Source organism: Euprymna scolopes, chromosome 21 (assembly GCF_053919585.1).
Source record: "Euprymna scolopes isolate OS-2025 chromosome 21, ASM5391958v1, whole genome shotgun sequence".
NCBI lineage: Eukaryota > Metazoa > Mollusca > Cephalopoda > Sepiida > Sepiolidae > Euprymna > Euprymna scolopes.
The window spans coordinates 112181093-112200391 of NC_136502.1; the positions used below are offsets into that span (position 1 = coordinate 112181093).

The window sequence follows — 19299 nt, forward strand, 5'->3', positions numbered from 1 at the left end:
ATAGGCTGTTTTTAGCAGCTCTTGCCCAGATATGGCAACAGTATTCCATCCTTTTTTTCTTTTTCTAATTAAATTTTAAAAATATATAAAAAAATTTTTTTTTTCTTTTTAATGAAAAATTCTTAACTATGTAATTCTGAACTATTTTTTTTTGGAGAGGCGGGGGTATACTGGAAAATTTTCACTACATTGAGCGCATTCAACTAAGTTCTGATAGCTTACAAGAAAAACGAATAAAAATTTAAAAAATATATATAAAAAATAAGTAAACAAAAATTAACATTCGACTTTTCTTTTAGTGTTTGTACAGTATAATCCAATTTCAAACAAACACATTTCAGGTGAAAACATTACATACGTTTCATATCGAAATTAGTAAAAATAAAAAAATAAAAAATTGTTAATCTTTAAACCCACGCATTTCAGGTGAAAACATTATTACATACTTATGAATCATGTTGAAATTAGTATAAATTCCAAAAATCACGAAAAATTACCCTGTAGAAAAATAATGGCAAGTAAAAATAGAATTAATTGCATGTTTGAATGTAAAATAATTTAAAATTTTACGAATAATTTACAAACTGACGTTTATATCCTTTGGTTTCCTTGGAAAAATAGAAAATGTCCGACTGTTAAGCTGTACATTTTTTTTTTTTTTTTTTTTTTTTTTTTTAATAAATGTAGCAAATCTTTTACCGGATAATTTTTCATAATTTTTGCCATTTATACTAATTTAAACATGACATGGACGTTTTTTTTTTTTTTTTTTTTTTTACAAACGAGTCACCACTTATCAAGGCCAGAGGCCAATCGAGGATAAGGGTTAATAAACGTTCAGTGGTCAATAGCACAATGTTGTAATTGTTAGTAGTGGAAGTTTTGTAAATTGGATTACTTAAGGGAACGGCTCCTCAAGAATTTGTTTAAGTTGGACTTGAAGACTGCCATATTATAGTCAGCTGGAAAGCAGGTAAAAGCAAGAGAGTTCCACAGGTGTGCAGTTCTAAGAAAGAAACTTTGTTCATGGAATCTACGATTAGGTTTAGGCGCAGATAAAGAGTGGGGGACATAGTGTTTGCAGCTAGACTAGTGTTTCTCGTGAAAGTTTGGCGAGAGAGGACCATAGATTGGAGCTCAAACGAGCACGTAATGTTTTTACCTGAAATGTGTTTATTCAAAATTCTATTATCCTGCACAAGCACCCTTGTGTTTTTATGTCTTAATGAAAAAATTTTTTAAAATGATCTTACCATGAAGTTGGTGGGTTTTATCCATTGTGGTGTCTCCATCACTCCAGCCATCTTCGCTGTCTATTTGTGACGACAGAATTTTACACTGGTTGTGTCTTTTTCCTTCACCACAACAGGTTGTCCCCCCAATTTCCTGGGAACAGCAGAGTCCAAACACCAGAAAAAGAAAAAAATGAAAAAAATATTTTTAAAAAATGTGTTATAGACATATTTTATTTTTATTTATTTATTTATTTATTTTTTTGTGCATAGTCATGAAAAGATCAAATGAGTTTTCAGACATCCGTCCTGCCAGCTCATACTTAACACTAATCAGGTGCTTCATATAATAGGGAAAATAGATATACCATTTCAGAACATTTTAATATATTTAAAAAATAAATACATAATGGCAACAAAATAAAAGCACACCACCTCTACTCCCCACACCCACACCCACTAAACACACACCCACACACTAAACACACTACACACACACCCACACACTAAACACAAAGAAAAAAGGAAAACGCATCATCTTAAAATCATCTTCCAATTCATACACAAAAAGGCAGTTGCCTATGTGCATGTTTGTATGTCCATCTAAAATTAAAAAAAAAAAAACCTACAAAACAAAACACCACAAAGTTGGTACATTCTTGATCAGTGTTGCCCCTGATGAATAATATCTTAAATTTAGAAAAAAAAATTATTTTTTCAAGAGTCAGCTGGGCTGGGTTTCATCGGATGGGGATGGATTTTCAGTGTTATATACTAGTTTGGAAATAAATAGCTGATTAATTTCATGCAGAATTTATTATATAAAAGAAAATTTATGTGCGTGTGTGTCTCCAGCTAGAGAGGAATGGGTTGGGCAGAGAAGGGAGAGAGGTGGGAAGAAGGAGAAAGAGATAGAGAAGTTTTAACAGGAATGTTACATTTTTGCCCTGAGCAACACCGGGTTGCTTTCCTAGTCTCACATATAAGAATGACCAAATATATTTTGAATGTTGTTCTCTTCAGAGTTATTTTCACAACGTTTCAGTCAATGTAACCTCCATCTTGTTAAACTTAGAGAATCTGCACAGAATCTTTGCAAGGACCCATGGCATAGTGAATAAAGTACTTGGTAAAATTCAGTTGTAAGTTACTCTTTTTGGAGGTTGAAGGTTCAATCCTCAGTGCGAGCAGCATTCAAAATACAATTGAGAATTTAGGATTTCTACCCGGTCATGGTTGATGGAACAAGAACATGCTATCATTGTGAATTAAATAAAGAGTTTTATGAAGATTTCCAAGTTCGCCATAAATATTCCTGAGTTCAGCAAGAAACACCTGAAGGTCAGAGTTTACATCAACCAAAATGATGTGCAAATAATGATTAAGATTATCCGAATGATCCGAATAATCCAAATAATATGAATAATTAATTCTCAGCTCTAAAATTCTGAAAAATAAAATACTTTCTTTTTAATGTTTCATTTAATCTATATATTTCAACATTCTCTGTCTTTCGGCCACTTACAGGATTCAAAACTATTTTGAAATAAAGAGCCCTTGTCATGTATGGTTTAATAAAATAATTATGATTTGCATTTTACTTTTTTTAGTTGTTACTTTCAATTTTTATTGCAAAAAAAATTTCAAAGCAAATATCAAATCGGTATTACAGATTCGAAATACAACCAAGATAAAAAAATAAATAAAAAATACCAACCAAAATAAAAATAGAATAATACAAATGATTAGGTATCCTTTGAAAAGATTTTGTAACTAATTGTGATGTTCAAATATACAGTTCTTAACAACCCTCTGCAGGAATTTTTGGTTAGTTATAATTAAAAAAAAATAAATAAATAAATTAAAAATTTTTAGTTAAAAAAAAGCTGTTGCTATTTTGCAGAGAAAATAACAAATGAAAAAAATGGTAAAAAAAAATATTAAATATATAACAAATGTTACTCAAGATAAGATAAGTTACTCTTCTACCTGCCACGATAAATTGTGGTTAAACATATTTTAAAGCGTCTATTTAATTTAAAAGCACAAGTAGTGCCGAGTGGATAACTTAAAACAATGGCAAGATGGCCGACATCAGACAGTCAACTGAAAAGTCTCGATAATCGCTTAAATCATAAAAAAACAAAATACTGAGAAATTCACCTAATAAATGTTATGGTGACACTTATTAGGTAGATTGCTATCAGTATTTTGTTTATTTTTCGAGTTTTGAGCTATTATTCACACTGTGGAGACAGCATGATTTTGTTGGCTATGTTGTTGTTGGTTTAACTTACCAACTCGGCATTACTTGTTTTTCAAACTGAATAAAAGCTGTAAAATATGTTAAAACACAAAAACTTATCCAAGTAGGTAGAAGAGTATTCTATCTTGCCTTTGGTAACATTTATTTGAATTTTTGATCCCTTTTTTCGTTTGTTGGCTTCTTTATGTATAGGTAGTGCAAACTGAATAGCCGATGCTCAAAATGGACAAACATTTTGACCCCTTAAAAGTTCACCAAAAATCAGGAAATTAACCAATTTTAATGAAATTTTCAGTATTTATCAAGTAATGATCACGACTATAATGAACCCATTATTTTTATTTGAATCTTAGCGGAAATGTATTTTGTTTAAACAAAAAAATACCTTTACTAAAGTTATGGTTTTCAGTAGTAAAATAAAAAGAATGAATGCATTTATTTTTGCTTTTTTATGAAAATAAAGTGTCGTAAATTGTAACAATGAAAAAGAACATTTTCAGGAACATTACAAAAAAAAAACCTAGTTTGTCTGAACGAAATCGATATAACTCGGAAATAAATTAATTTCTCAAACTACTGATATTATTTAATTAAACATTATTTAATGTTTTCATACACCAAAAATTTCTTTTTTTTTTTTTTTTTTTTTAAAGATTACATGTTTCACATAATTTTTATGTGAGATTCTAATATTTTCTTTGCATGAATGAACGTGGGATCTTCAGCATAAAATAAGTTTTATATAATCTTGAAAAATCTTTAAAAAAAATGGAAAAAAATTTAAAAGCAGAAACCTACAAAAATAATTAAATTAAAAAATGGTAAAAATTATGCAAACGTTTACAATAGGAATCGACGGATGCACGGCTGTGGGGGGGGGGGGGAGAAAAACAGTCGGGTTTGCACCTCTACCTACCTCCCAACTACCTGGCGTCATTTGCAAACAGCCTTTTGACTTTGACATTTTGGGCTTACATAGAATCCATGCTAAACGACTTCGTTTGTTTTTATTGTGCGAAGCCAGAATCTCTGGGGTTTTTGTTTGTTTGTTTGTTTTTAATTCTGTATCTCAGGACTTTACTAATTATCTTTTTAAATAGTCCCAGAAAACTAATATTTATCTTTCAGAGGATTTTTACAATGAATTTATTCAACTTCAAAATTTAGCTGAATTTGTCAGTTTCCGCCGTGAAAACATTTTTAATTATAACTTTTTACAAATATGTGCACAAATATTTTTTTCCTTTTAGCAAATAAACTTTGTATTTGAAAGATTAAAGCCTAATCAAAAAGTTATCGAAAACCTACAAAAAAATTGATAAACCAGCTTTCAAACTGTCTCCCTATCAGTTATCCGCTATTAATGCCCGAACCGTCCAAGGGGGCATAACTCTGGTTAAATCGAATTTGGAGTATTCGAACTATTCTTCTCATTTTTTATATTATCTCATGTTTCGGCCGATATAACCTCCGACCTTTTTCAGGTCTATCCACAAGAACCTTTAGTGTATGCTGTATCTATTCATCTCCCTCCTGCAATGGGATGATGTCTTATAGGCACTGTCAAAACGGAGGGAGGGAGTAAGTATTTTTTTGACGGAGTTTCTTTTAAAAATCTACCAAAAATCAAGTAATTATCAAATCAATGTGAAATTTTCACATATATATATATATATATATATATATATATATATATATATATATATATATACGCATTATTACATTTATTAAAATCCCTTATTTCTGAGTAACTTTTTTTTTCCAGAAAGATAAAACCCTGAATTTTATCATATAGAAAGCAGAATAATGTGAAACTTTTTCTATTTTTAATTAAATTTTAAATGTTAAATTTTCCCCAAAAGTTAACAATTGGCGTTTTTTGTTTTGCACAAAAAACGTATATATATAGTTTAAAAAAAAAAAGGTTTTTGAAAGAATTAATTTGTTTATTTCTTGTCTAACTAAGATTTAGGGTGATTTTCTATGAGAATATGCAAAAATATTATAATATAAGTACCTGGATTTCAAATAATTCCATTTATTCATATAGGAAACCAGTTACTTCGAGTCGATTTGATTACTGTTTACATTTGTACTTGATAAAAAGCAAACTACGGAAGAGAAAAAAGCCCCAAAAAACTTATTTTTCAGTGACGAAAATTTCAGTGTATTATTAACGCTGAGGCTGGCCAGTAGCAGATAGGTGACCATTTGTATGAGTTTGGTTTTTAATGTGTATGTGTGTGGGAACCAGGCTCTCCAAAATGGGGAGGGAGGGCAATTTAAAGCAGAATAAAAAAATTTATTTCAGCGCGTTTGGTCCACCGTAGTCGAAAAGCGGCAAACGTTTCCAAACTTAACCGAAAAAAATAATGATATTTTTAACACAAAGAGCACAATATTATCGATTTTTTTTTGTATCGATTCTTCAAAGCATGCCCTGTTTAATAATGGTCATGCATTATTCGGCTCGCTAAAAAGAAATTGTTTATTTATTTATCAAAGATTTTAAAATGGCTTTTTTCGTATAAATATTGAAAAAATGTTTTTGTTTTGCTTAACTTAAATTAATTATTTTAACATATTCATCGAATTTCACACTTCAAAACTCAAAAGCGGGATAATTAAACACAATCGAAGTTCTGATATTCAGACATCAAAATAAGGTATGCAAACAAGTTTTTTTTAATCTATAACCCCGTCCCTTACAGCAACATAATGTTTTGTTCAGTTTCAGATGATTATTTTAAGCATATTTGGAACCCTCTCAAAACAAGGGGGGTGGGGGTTGTAAGCAAAAAAATATATATATATATAAATATTGTTTATTAAAAATAAATACACTGTTATAAAGTTCATTCTTCTCTTAATAATCGCTGAAAATTTCGTATTGATTGGATAATTACCTGATTTTTGGTAGATTTTTAAAAAGACGATCCGTCAAAAAGTACTTACCTGCCCTCCCCCCACCCAGTTTTGGCGGTGCCTAATATATATATATATATATATATATATATATACCTACAACCTCCCCTTTATTTGTAGGTACAAATATGCTTAAATTAATCAGCCAAAACTGAACGAAATATATTGTATTGTGGGGAGGGTGATGATTGTACCTATTTACTATGCCTCCCCACGGGACAGAGTTAGACACCAGGGTCGTTTTTTTAACGTGGAGAAAAGGTACAAAAATAAAAATTGTCTCAGTCGTGAAGGATTTCTCCTCCACCGAAAGAGAACAAGAAAATGAAGTGCAGCATCTGAAGAACAGATACTACACTTTGATCTTGACCAAAAGGGTGATGATTGTAGATGAAGCAAAAAAAAAAAACCCAAAAAAACTGCGCATGTATCAGATGTTAAGGTTAAAAACACTAATTTTGAATGTGTTTAATTTTTCATCTTTTGCGTTTTGAAGTGTGAAATTTATTGAATATGTTAACAAAAATTATTGTCTTTCAGATTAGCAAAAAAATATATATATATATTCATTATTTTTACGAAAAATACTAATTTTAAATTTTTGAAAAATAAATTTATAATTTTCTTTTAGTGAGCCCAAGATTGCTAATGTACCATTCACTAGAGAACACTTTGAAGAATCAATGCTAAAAAAAAAAAAAAAAAAAAAAAAATATTAGGTAAATAACTGCACATTTTGCTAAAAATACGATAATTTCTTTCGGCAATTTGTTGTTACTTGATATTAACTCACCTATGGTAGACCAAGCAAGATACTAGATGCAAGAGTTGTCTTCAACATATACGACTCCTAGCATTCCTAAAATAGTCACCCATCTGATACTAGCCAGCTTCATCGTTGCTTAACTTTGGGTATTATGAAGTTTTAGTCCTGTCAAAGCTACAATAGTTTATTCTAAACTATCATTAAATTTTTATTTTTTTCATTTCGTCACACAAAATCTATACAGTAAGATAAAAAGTTGGAATTAGTTGAAATTCAGGTACTTATATTGTCATATTTTTGCATATTCTTATAATAAATCATCCTAAATCTTTAGACAAAAAAAAATTAATTTGTTCAGAAACCTTTAAACAAAAATATTTTCATTTTTTTATCGATCGGAACAAAAATGGTGGTGAATGTTTTTTTTTTTTTTTTTTTTTTTTTTTTGAAATTTAAAATTCTATTAAAAAAGTAGAAAAGTTTTATATTCTGTTTTTTCATATGATAAAATTTAGGCTTTTATCTTTTTGGAAAAAAAAATAATGTCTCCAAAATAATGGATTTTAATAGATTTTAATTAAAAAAAAAAAAAAAAAACGAAAAGTTTTTTTTTTTTTTTTTTTTTTTTGGCCGTGCATAAAGAGACTGGAAAGTGGGATTTTAAAAAGCCAGCTCCCCTGAGGAAGAACACTCTGGCCTAAAAAAATGCCTGGGCAGCCCCGTCTGCATTTCCTGGTAGGGCCGCTTCGTGCAAAAGGAAGAAGGCAAAGCTTGCGAAGGTGGACCTACTAGAAGTGTAGAAGGACATGCCTTGACCAACGGGGAACAAATTATTTAAATGGCGGAGAATCTTGTGGCTTCGGAACCCTTCCCCAACCCGTTGTAAATGTAAAAGGAAAAACAACCGTATCGGAGTGATATGGGAGAATAACATTGGTTCGAGCAAAAGAAACAGGCAACAAGGGAGATAACTATAAGCGACAAAAGAAAATATTCTCTCAACGTAAGAAATCGTATATCGATTTATTCAATTGAAGAAAAGGGGGGGGGGTTAGAATTTAGATTAGAAATTTCTCTAAAAATAGGAATGTGTATACTTTTATATTTGTGTGGGGTGGACTCCGGAACTATTTAACCGATCATTATTAGTTAAACATAGCTTCTAGGCGTAACGGCGCGTAATGTGGGATATATTTAATTTTAAACTAAGGTGTAGACCCAGCTTCCCACCCCCAGAAAATAAATGTACTCATTAAATCAGAACCTAATGGAGACTTCTGAAATTTTAAATAAACGCAGTAAACATAGGAGGGGGTATAATGAGCTGTTTCTCTTATTTTTAGGGTTGAAAAGTGGGCCAGAACCTACCCTCGTGCCGCCGCCTCTGAAAATAGGACTACCTATGAAAGTAGCTGTTTACTATTGTATGTGAAGTTATGCTACAACCCAGGCATTGCCGGATAACCTTGCTAATATCTTCATAAACATAAATCGAGCACTCTTTGGTTGCTGATGTTCCTATTTACTTGCCTCCCCACGAGGGTAGAGTTAGACATGAGGTCGGTTTTTAATGTGAGAGAAAATCCAGCTCCCCAAAAAGGGGCACTCTGGATAGGAACAAAAATAAAAAATTTCCTCGGTCTAGAAGGATTTATTCTCCACTGATCACGGTCAGAAAAGGTTAAGTGTAGTTTCAGAACAGATACTACACTTTTCTTCTTTGCTGATGCTGTTCATGTAAGCAGTGGAATTTATCTTTCTTGTTTGTGATCTCTGCCAGAAGCACACTGAAGAGCTGTGATACAACGAAACGGTCTGTGTATGATAATTTATTACAAACTGTGTCTGTTGACTATTGTTTGTTTTTTTTTTTTGTTTGCTTTTTTTTTTTTTTACATGGTAGTCACCACTTATCAAGGCCTGGAAGCCACTCGGGGATAAGAGTTATTGCGTGTACAGTAATCAATGGAATAATATCGTAGTAATCGTTCGTATTGGAGATTTGATAAAGTATCTTACTTAAGGGGGTGGTTTATCAGGAATTTGTGTTGGACTTGAAGGCATCCAAGTTGTAGTCAGGTGGGAAACAGGCAAACAGAACAGTTCCACAGGCGTGCACTTCTAAGAAAGAAGCTTTGTTCATGGTATCTACGTTTTGATTTAGGCACAGATAAAGAATGGGGAAAATTATTGACAGTGGTTTCAACTAGACGAGTGTTTTTTGTGAAAGATTGGCGAGGGGGGGGGATCAGAGATTGGAGCTCAGACGAGCACTTACAATGGAAATACCGATAAAACAAAGACAGGCTCACAATGTCTCTTTTGTGGGAGAGAGGTTGCAGGGAAGAGAAAAGGACATCCCCCACTAAGCCACAAAGTCTATTTTGTACTCTGTCAAGGCAGGATAGGCTGTTTTTAGCAGCTCCTGCTCAGATATGGCAGGAGTACTCAATCCTTAGACATACTTTGCTTTTTTATATAGATAGAGAATTGCATCAGCAGTGAGATATCTTCTGGAGCGTAGGAGGATCCCACCATTTTTCCAGCGACTTTGGCAACGGTCTTGATGTACGTGTTCCATTTCAGGTCAGGAGTAAAGGTCAATCCCAGAAGCTTATCAAAACATGGAGCCTGCCCTAGATGAGAGCCATCCATTTCACTTGATGCCAGATGGGGATCAGAGCGTTGACGTAAAGATAGGAGCTTGGTTTTAGATGCATTAAAAGTAACCAGCCACCTCTTCCCCCACTGTACCACACGCTCAAGATCAGAGAAGAGAGAATCTGAGAGAACTTGGTCATTTACGGCCTTTGATGTGTTGCCATAGATGGGGTCGTTAGGTTATTAGAATAAGAATTTCGAATTTGGTAGAAATGATAACCTACCCTTGCAGACAGTGACATGCAGAGAACCTTTTCAGGGCAGGTGCTCAAATGAAAAAACAAAAAAACAAATGCAAAAATATGGTAATGATTGAGCACAGGTCTATAATACATTCCTCTGAAAAGGGCACTTTTAAAACAGGAGTAAAAGGCGTAGGTGCTTGGGCACCCCTAACACCTGCACGTCCCTGCTTACATATTTCTTTAGGAATCATGTTTATCTTTTATTTTATTTCTTTTACTCTTTTGCACCCCCAAACAAGGCATATTGCCACTTGGAACAGAAGGGGCTACTATTTGGGATCAAGACTAAGGGGAGTTGAGCAGTACATTTACATTTAAACTTCTCCAGGTAAGTACAATCAGGGAAACAGAGGGAATTCCAAAGTCTAGTAGTCTGGGCAAAGAAACTATTAGAGTAAAAGTCTTTCTAGCATCTAATAACCTCAACAGTGAAGGGGTGAGATTTTGCTGTTTGTAGGATTAATTGAGAGTATGTACGTCGAGGGGGGTAAGTTCTAGGAGTTCATCAGAACACATATCAATAATTGATTACTGTACACGCAATAACCCTTATCCCCGAGTGGCTTCCAAGCCTTGATAAGTGGTGACCATGTAAAAAAAAAAAAAAAAAAAAAAAAAAAACAGTACTTGTAAAATGGACATGGGATGCGACATTGCAGTGATGGGACAGAGGTTCCCGCTTGGCGGATAGCGTGGGACCTATTAGATTTGAGACTCTTCTTTGGACCTTGTCTTGAGAAAAGTCTCAAACAAATACTGAAGATGCCAGATAAATATTTATACCTCTGATTTTTAATGAGATTTAAAACCCGTGGCTACATTGTACAAAGTTAAGTGGATTCTTAAAAACTATTATCCTCGAATAATTTTTAAACTTGATAAGTCGTAAGTTATTAGTAGGGCTAAGACAACAGCATATTCTTTTCATTATTTTGACTCTTGAGTATGTATCCGTTAATATCTTGTCTGCTTTTATATAGAGTGATCTGGTTCTCGGTTGATTAACTGCGTCTGTGTCGGATATATACTCGAGAGTCGAAACAATGATAATATGCTGTTGTCATGGTCCTAGTCATTAGTTTAAAAAAAAAAAAAAATGATTATTTTAAAATCGCAACTTAAAATTCCTCAGTTTCAAATCTCTTTAAACCCATAACTTTGTGTCAGCTGTATTTTTACAGTTTTCACCATGGCAGTAAATTTTTTTTATTGAATTAAAGTATTTGGGGCTCAGATTTTTCTTTTTTTTGTACTTAATCCTCAGTGCAGACGACACTAAAATAAAATTTCAAATTACTTAGGACTTCTACCCAGTCACTTTCCATAGAACGAGAGCATGATATCCCTGTGGATAAATAAAGGGTTCCATTCAAAATTCAGTGCAAATTTCAGAGTTCGATAAGATGCACTTTAAGAAGGTCGGAGATTAGATCGACCGAAACGCTGTGAAAATAACACACAAGATGAGAACCGTAGTCTGATGAATTCAAATAGTGTTAAGATCAATATTTTGCGTTTAATCAAAGTAGTAAAGAAATACAAATTGCAAATTACTTAGGAGTTTTACCAAATCATGGCTGATCAAATGAGAGTATTTTACTCCGATGTATTTAAATAAAGAGTTCTGTTAAATATTTTATGTAGATTCCCAAGTTCTGCAAGATATACTTGAAGAAGGTCAGGTCACATTGACTTTTACATTGTTACAATAACACACCGCGGACGCGCATTTGCAAATGTATGTGAAATGACGTCACCGGTAAAAAAAAAAAAGAGAGACGTGGGTGACGTCACAGCCATAACGAAAAGTCACGCGTGGCGAGAGAATGAGGAAATGTTTTTACAACAAGGAAATGGCAAGTAGAAGTTATTTCCTATTCTTCATCTACTTTGTGACTGAGGCCACAACGTGTTGGGTAACAACTCAATGTGAGGGTGGTTGTCAGAATAATCTAAATTGATTCATTTGTTTTTAATTTTCTATTTTGAATTAAAGTATTTTGGGATCAGATTTATTGTCCTTTTTAAGGCATTTTTAAGGGAACATAATTGGTGGGAATCGTTGAACTTCAGGTTCTAATTAAATTAAAATCATTAAATAATAAATTAAATCGATTCTAAAACGTTTAATAAATTTTGCACATGTTATGGAAACTCATGAAAACTATAAGCTTTTTTAAAAGTGCATAACTTGTGTATCTGTTTGTTCTTTTTTTGTTGTTTTTTAGATAAAGATCGTATATTGTTTTTTGTCAATGTGAAAAAAAACTGAATAGTAAAAATTGTAAAAAAAAAAAAACGAAGTGGAAATAAAATAATCATGAAATATGAAAAGAAAATGAAATTAGAAAAACAAATTAATGTGTTTATGAGAGAATCATTTCGTATGAATCCAATGATTCTATTGTTGGCAATGGTTTTCTAGTCAAAATTCTTTCTAGAAAGACATCGGAAATGTAATAAATAGGGGGGGGGTAATGAAAGAGGGGGAAGAAATGTAATGAAAGAGAGGGAGAAAAGAGAGAAAAGTGACGAAAGAGAGGGAGAACTGCGAGAGGGGAGGAGGGACGAAAGTGGGGAGAGAATCAATTTGTATGAATCCAATGATTCCATTGTTGACATTGGTTTCCCCGATATTTTTCTAGCCAAAATTCTTTCTAAAAAGACGCTGAATATTTACGGAGGGGACCACGTGAAGGTTGCCAACATCCTAAGTGAAAGTAATTTTTGTGAAGCAAACTCGATTCCAACTTAGGACACCCAGATCGTCAGTCTCTATCGTTAACCATTAGATAACCGTTACCTCCATGCGCGAGAATAAATAGAAAGGAATGTAATGAAAGTGGGGGGGGGTTAAAGAAAGGAGAGAGAGGGGGAGAAAAGTAATGAAAGAGAGGAAGAAAAGGAGAGAGAGAAAAGTGATGAAAGAGGGGGGAAAACAATGGCGAACTGTGAGACGGAGGAAGGGCGAAAGGGGGGGGAGAAGAAAAGTAACAGAAAGAGAGAGAGAGAAAAGTGAGGAAAGAAAGGAAAAATGTGACGAAAAGTTTGTGTGGGGAGGGGGGGTAAAATGAAAGAGAAATAAGGTAAGAAATAAGGAGTTTAACGGAGCTAAGACAAGGAAAGGGAATTAGGAGAAAACTAAAGCAGATTGAATGAAGAGAGAGAAAGAAAGAAAACATAGCAAAGGAAAGTGAGGTAATAAGAAAAAAAAAATAATAAAGATAAAAAATCCAAGAGATATTTTTTAGTTTTAGTAAAGAAAAAAAAAAAAACAAAAAAAAAAACGGAAATTAATTTGAAAAGTGATTCTCAAATGTGAGAAAGGGGGAAATTTTTCTATAGAAATCAGAAATGGGTTTGGGTAAGAAATTATTATTTTCCAGTAATTTTTGAAGGAGTGATGAAAGGAAACAGAACAAAAGGCCGACAAAAAAACAAAAAAAAAAACCAAAGATAATAATAAAAAAAATTTCTGAAGATTGAAAGCTGGAAATAATAGGAGAGGGGGGGGGGAGAATTAAAAAAGGAAGTCGAATCCAATTTTAATACAGCAAAATTTAAGCATGAAAACGAATCATTTCCATGTTATTGTTATGGAATTTTTACCTTCATTTCATTAAAAAGAAAATTAAAACGCCCAATTATCCGTGTGAAATATTATGATTGTTTTCTTCTGTTCAGAGAGGAATGGTGTTGCTTTTTGTCAAAGGAAACAGTTGAATAGATATTCATCTGCTAAGGTCTCTTATAAGAAGAATGGGTTAATCTCTACTTAGGAACTTTGTGTTTGTGAGAGTTCATTCTCTATGGACTCCTAAACGCTGGACCGATTTTTTTTTCTTTTTGAAATTTCACACAAATGTACTTTATGTGACTGGCAGTGTTCTTAGATAGGTTTTGTATCAAAATGTCTTCGATGATAATCGAAAAAAAAAATCCAGTGAAAGAAAGAAACAGGCGATTTTGACTAACATCATAAATGCTTTTGAGAAATTTAATTAATGCACAAGCTGAAAGGCCTGGCATATAAAATCAACAGTATGTTCTTTGATATGACAGGGTTGCGTTTGAAAGAAATGTTTCTGTTTGGAGCGCAATTGAACCATGATACTTGACTTCTGCATTTTAAACTTTAATTCAAACCATTATATAAAATATTTTTTGAAAATCAACAGGTTCTCTACAGTGCAATGTAAACTACAATGTATTGTGAACTACGTCACTGTGAGGAGGTGTGTAAAGTGTCCTCCCATGTCGCTGCGATCTGTCCCCAATTAGAGTAGATAATGAATTGAGAAAAAGGGCGATTTCACCGATTATAAAATATACGAGGGTTAAACATTCGTAGATCTTCATTCAATCCCGAACAACGTAGGGTCTCCTTGCTAGTTTTACGAATACATTTCTTCCTTATAATCTAAATTGATTTCATTCATGCGGTTTCATCAACAACATAGGCATAGTGTGGAAAACGAGAAGTTCAAGTGTAATGTAAACAGTCATCTTGCTGCTCAACTCCCTACATAGTATCCCTAGAAATTATGTCCCAGATAGTACCCCCTACATCAAAGTGGCACTGTGCCTTGTTTGGGGTGAAAATGCAAAAAAAAAAAATAAATAAAAAAAATACAAAAATCAAGGGGATACGCTTATATTTGAAACATGGGTTGAGTTTGCATCACTTCTGCCAAGAGTTTTCCTTCAACACTAAAGCCACCAGAGTCTAGGTCATTGTTAAAGTGTGTTTTTCCTCGTTGACTTAGGTATGTCTCTGATCAAATGCAGTTCTAGGAGGACCACCCTTCCAAGCTTTGCCTTCTGCCAAAGGGTTGCATTATTGCTAATAAGCTGGAACACCTTTATCAGGGAACGCTGATCGGGTTGCCTGGGCATTTTTTGCAGGCCAGAGTGCTTTTTCCTCTAGATCATTGGCTTTTCAAATCCCGCTTTCTCGTCCTTGTGTCACATCTTCTTGCGATGGGAAGAAGATAAACATAAGAACATCTCGTCACTTCAACCTGAAGTGGACAACAGTCAAATGTAAAGAGGAAAAGGATGAAAAAATTGTGAATTCTTCCAACACAAGAGTTTTGAATAAATAATCAATTACTTGTGCAAGGTTAAGATCGAACAAAATAAAATGGATTATAAGCATGGCCTTTTGGCCAAGATCAAAGTGTAGTATCTGTTCTTCAGATGCTGCACTTCCATTTCTTGTTCTTTCGGTGGAGGATCAGTCCTTCACGACTGAGACAATTTTTTATTTTTGTACCCTTTCTCCACATTAAAAAACGACCCTGGTGTCTAACTCTGTCCCGTGGGGAGGCATAGTAAATAGGTACTATTAATATATACTAGCGGGACCTGTGGAATTAATTACAGTAATCAACGGGATAGTATCGTAGTAATCGTTAGTATTTGAGATTTGATAAAGTGTTTTTTTACAAGGTGATCACCACTTATCAAGGCCCGGAAGCCACTCAGGGATAAGGGTTATTGCATGTACAGTACGTTAGTGTGGGGGTTTAATAAAAATGTCTGCTTAAGGGGGCGGTTCATCAGGAATTTGTTTATGTTGAACTTGAAGACATCCAAGTTGTAGTCAGGTGAGAAACAGGCAAACAGAAGAGAGTTCCACAGGCGTGCACTTCTAAGAAAGAAGCTTTGTTCATGGAATCTACGTTTTGATTTAGGCACAGATAAAAAGTGGGGAAAATTACTGACAGTAGTTTCAACTAGATGGGTGTTTTTCGTGAAAGATTGGCAAGGGGGGACCAGAGATTGGAGCTCAGACGAGCACTTGCCATGGAAATAACGATAAAACAAAGACAGGCTCACAATGTCTCTGCTATGGGAGAGAGGTTGCAGGGAAGAGAAAAGGGCATCCCCCACTAAGCCATGAAGTCTATTTTGTACTCTGTCAAGGCAGGATAGGCTGTTTTTAGCAGCTCCTGCCCAGATGTGGCAGCAGTACTCCATCCTTGGACGTACTTAGCTTTTATACAGATAGAGAATTGCGTCAGTATTGAGATATCTTCTGGAGTGGAAGAAGGATCCCACCATTTTCCCAGCGACCTTGGCAACAGATGATGTACGTGTTCCATTTCAGATCAGGAGTAAAGGTAAAACACAGAAGCTTGTCAAAACATGGAGCCTCCCCAAGACGAGAGCCATCCATTTCAATTGATGCCAGACGGGGATCAGAGCGTTGATGATGTAAAGATGAGAGCTTGGTTTTTGCGGCATTAAAAGTAACCAGCCACCTCTTTCCCCATTGTACCACATGCTCAAGATCAGAGGAAAGAGAATCAGAGAGAACTTTGTCATTTACGGCCTTTGATGTGTTGCCATAGATGGTCGTGTCATCAGCATAGATGTCAATGAATGATTTAAATATGTGTTTTGGGAGATCATTGATGTAGATCAGGAAGAGAGTTGGGCCCAGGATGAACCCCTAAGGGACTCCAGCATTAATATTCTTGGCCTCTCATTTCTGCCCATCAACCACTACTCTTATGAGCCTATCAGAGAGAAATGATTTAATAATTGAGAAAACATTTCCAGTTATACCGTAGCTGGAAATCTTGTGAAGTAGACCCTTATGCCATACCTTATCGAAGGCCTTTGATATGTCAAGAGCAATTACCCTAGAAAAGAAGCCTTTGTCGAGAGATTCACTAATCCTATGAGATACAAGTATTAGCACATCTGCTGTAGATCTAGCAGAACGGAAACCATATTGCATGTCATTAAGAAAGTGTGTCTGAGATTGTTGTCTGACTTGCGATTTCCTTTGTTATTTCCTCTCATCACTTAAAATTATTTCATCCAGAGGACTAGAAAAAGGTATATATTTTATTCAGTAACTTTTGCATGACGGAATAGAAAGTACATATATAAATTTGTATGCGTGTATATATATATATATATATATATATATATATATATATATATATATATATATATCTCCTTTGCAATGATGCGATATAGGTAAAACACTTTCACTTGTTTTCTTTTCCTTATAAGGGAAATGTTTTCCATAATGTTTTATTGTAAAAGTGTGTTTTTATTCAATAAGTCTGAAGAAAGGCTGTTCTTGTGAAAATTTTCAAACGCATAATGTTTTTGTCTGAATGGTCTTGAAACAATTGTAACTAACCATGAAATACACTATTTGTTGCTATCAACCAATTCTTGAAGTCTTGGTTTTTGTTAAAATAATATGTGTGTGTGTATGTGTGTGTGTAAGATCGTAACTTCTTGTTACTACATCAGTCTATATCTCAAATCGTCTATATAAAACGTTAAGCTTCATTAAGGCTAAAATTTTCCATATTTCGTCGCAATGACCACTCACCCTGAGTATGTTCCTTGCTAATGGAATCAAAGGTGACTTCATTGTAAGGTTTGAATCCTTCGAGCAGCGTCGATTATCATCTCTTGCACTGATGACTACCTAAGCATGAAACACTAGTCTCTAAGTATTTTAAAACAATCATTTATAATTATCTCTATAATTATAAAACTCAATTACGACTTCGGTTGCGCATGTGTTCATAAACAAATAATCAATGCGACAATAAAACGTATTGTTTTACTGTGTACGTTTAGTGTCCCAATTGTTTTTTTTATTTTTTCGTGTTCAAATTTTCCAAATAAATAATTGTTAATACTTTCTGCATTTATTATTCATTTCCGTATTACGTTTAAGTTATTTTAACGCAATTTTCTTACAAATAAATCTACTTTAACTCATTGACAACCATGAGAGCATTTTACAACGGCGATTTACCCATCGCATTCCTTTTTTTTTGTTGTTTTAATTTATTCTCCATTTTTTAATGCACCTTTCTAAAAAAACATTCATACAGTTTCTTCTACACTACAACATAACCCCGAAAATGTTTTTTTTATTATTTATAATTCAATGGCTGTAAGTTTCTTTCTTTTTTTTTTTTTTTTTTTTTTTTTACAAAAATAAAAATTATGAACAGAATGGCCCATAGAAATCTATCTAGATTCTTTTTCATTTGAATATACTTTCATAGAAATGTTTCTGTTATGTCACAAAAAAGCTATTTTCTTTACGTCACAAGTGTCATACTCATACATTAATTCCATAGCTAATATAACATACTGACCCAACGGGTCATGGGTAGTCTAGTATGTATGAATGTATATATATATATATATATATATATGAACAAATGATTAATAAAACATGTTAAAAAAACATCTTGAAAAAGAGTTAAAAATATATTTAATTTTAAAAAGGAAGCACAAGATAAGTGGATAGTCCTTAATCCGCAGAGTTTCGAAGAAATGCTCTCCTTCTCATCAGAGGGCAGGAATTAGCAAAATGCGGGATCGGATTTTGCATGTAAAAGTATTTAATTAAACCACAAGTAAGTCACAGATCTTACTTGATTAAAAAAAAAGAGTGAGGTAAGGGGAATAGGAGGTAAAAGAAAAAATAAAAGATTTCACATGAATGGATAGTCCGGTAAAGGGTAAAAAATTCAAGAATGGTAAAATCCAAACACGGTCGAATTAAAAACTTCCAATCCAACAGGTAAGTTCCAAATGGTCCAAAATGATCCAAAAGGCAGAATTCCTTGGAAAAATCACAAATGGAATGAATTCAAAATCATTAAAAGAAAAGTTCAAATGTGCACAGAAAAAGCACTGGAGAGAATATTTAAAACACGTCTGCCAAGGCCGGAAGAATCAAGTAAATTAAGGGTTAAAAAAAAAAAAGAAAAAAGTGAAAGTTTAAATTTGAAAAGCAAGGTCAAACTGACCCAGACAAAAAGCGCGAAAGTTAACGTTAATAATTAGGTCAACTTAAATACGCAAGTGAAAGTGCCAGAATGAAATTAAGAACCACGAGTAGAAAGAGGTAAATGGCTAAGTTTATGAAATGGAGCGTCTATTACATTAAGGAGAGTAAAAAAAAAGTGAATAAGTAAATAAAACAATAAAAAAATAAAAAAATAAATGAAAATAAATAAATTAAAAATTTAAAAAAATATAAAAAACTATATACATATATATATATATATACACACACACTATATATATATATATATATATATATATTAGACACACAAATGCACACACATACATACACATATATATATATATATATATATATATATATATATATATATATACATATATGCATATATATACAATAACACA

At 33.2% G+C, this 19299-nt stretch overlaps 1 protein-coding gene and 1 long non-coding RNA gene across 4 annotated transcripts in view; one reads left to right on the forward strand and one right to left on the reverse strand.

Moving 5' to 3' along the window:
- Positions 1-19299, reverse strand: part of LOC145242974 (protocadherin beta-15-like) — a 444195-nt gene that overhangs the window by 86496 nt on the left and 338400 nt on the right. For all 3 annotated transcript variants that reach the window (XM_080106082.1, XM_080106081.1, XM_080106085.1), the window contains one exon: positions 1254-1386. In XM_080106082.1, coding sequence (XP_079962208.1) covers positions 1254-1386 — 133 coding nt within the window. The remainder of the gene's footprint in view (positions 1-1253; positions 1387-19299) is intronic.
- LOC145242997 (uncharacterized) overlaps positions 1-19299 on the forward strand; it is an 84340-nt gene that overhangs the window by 24456 nt on the left and 40585 nt on the right. The gene's annotated exons all lie outside the window — the stretch shown is intronic.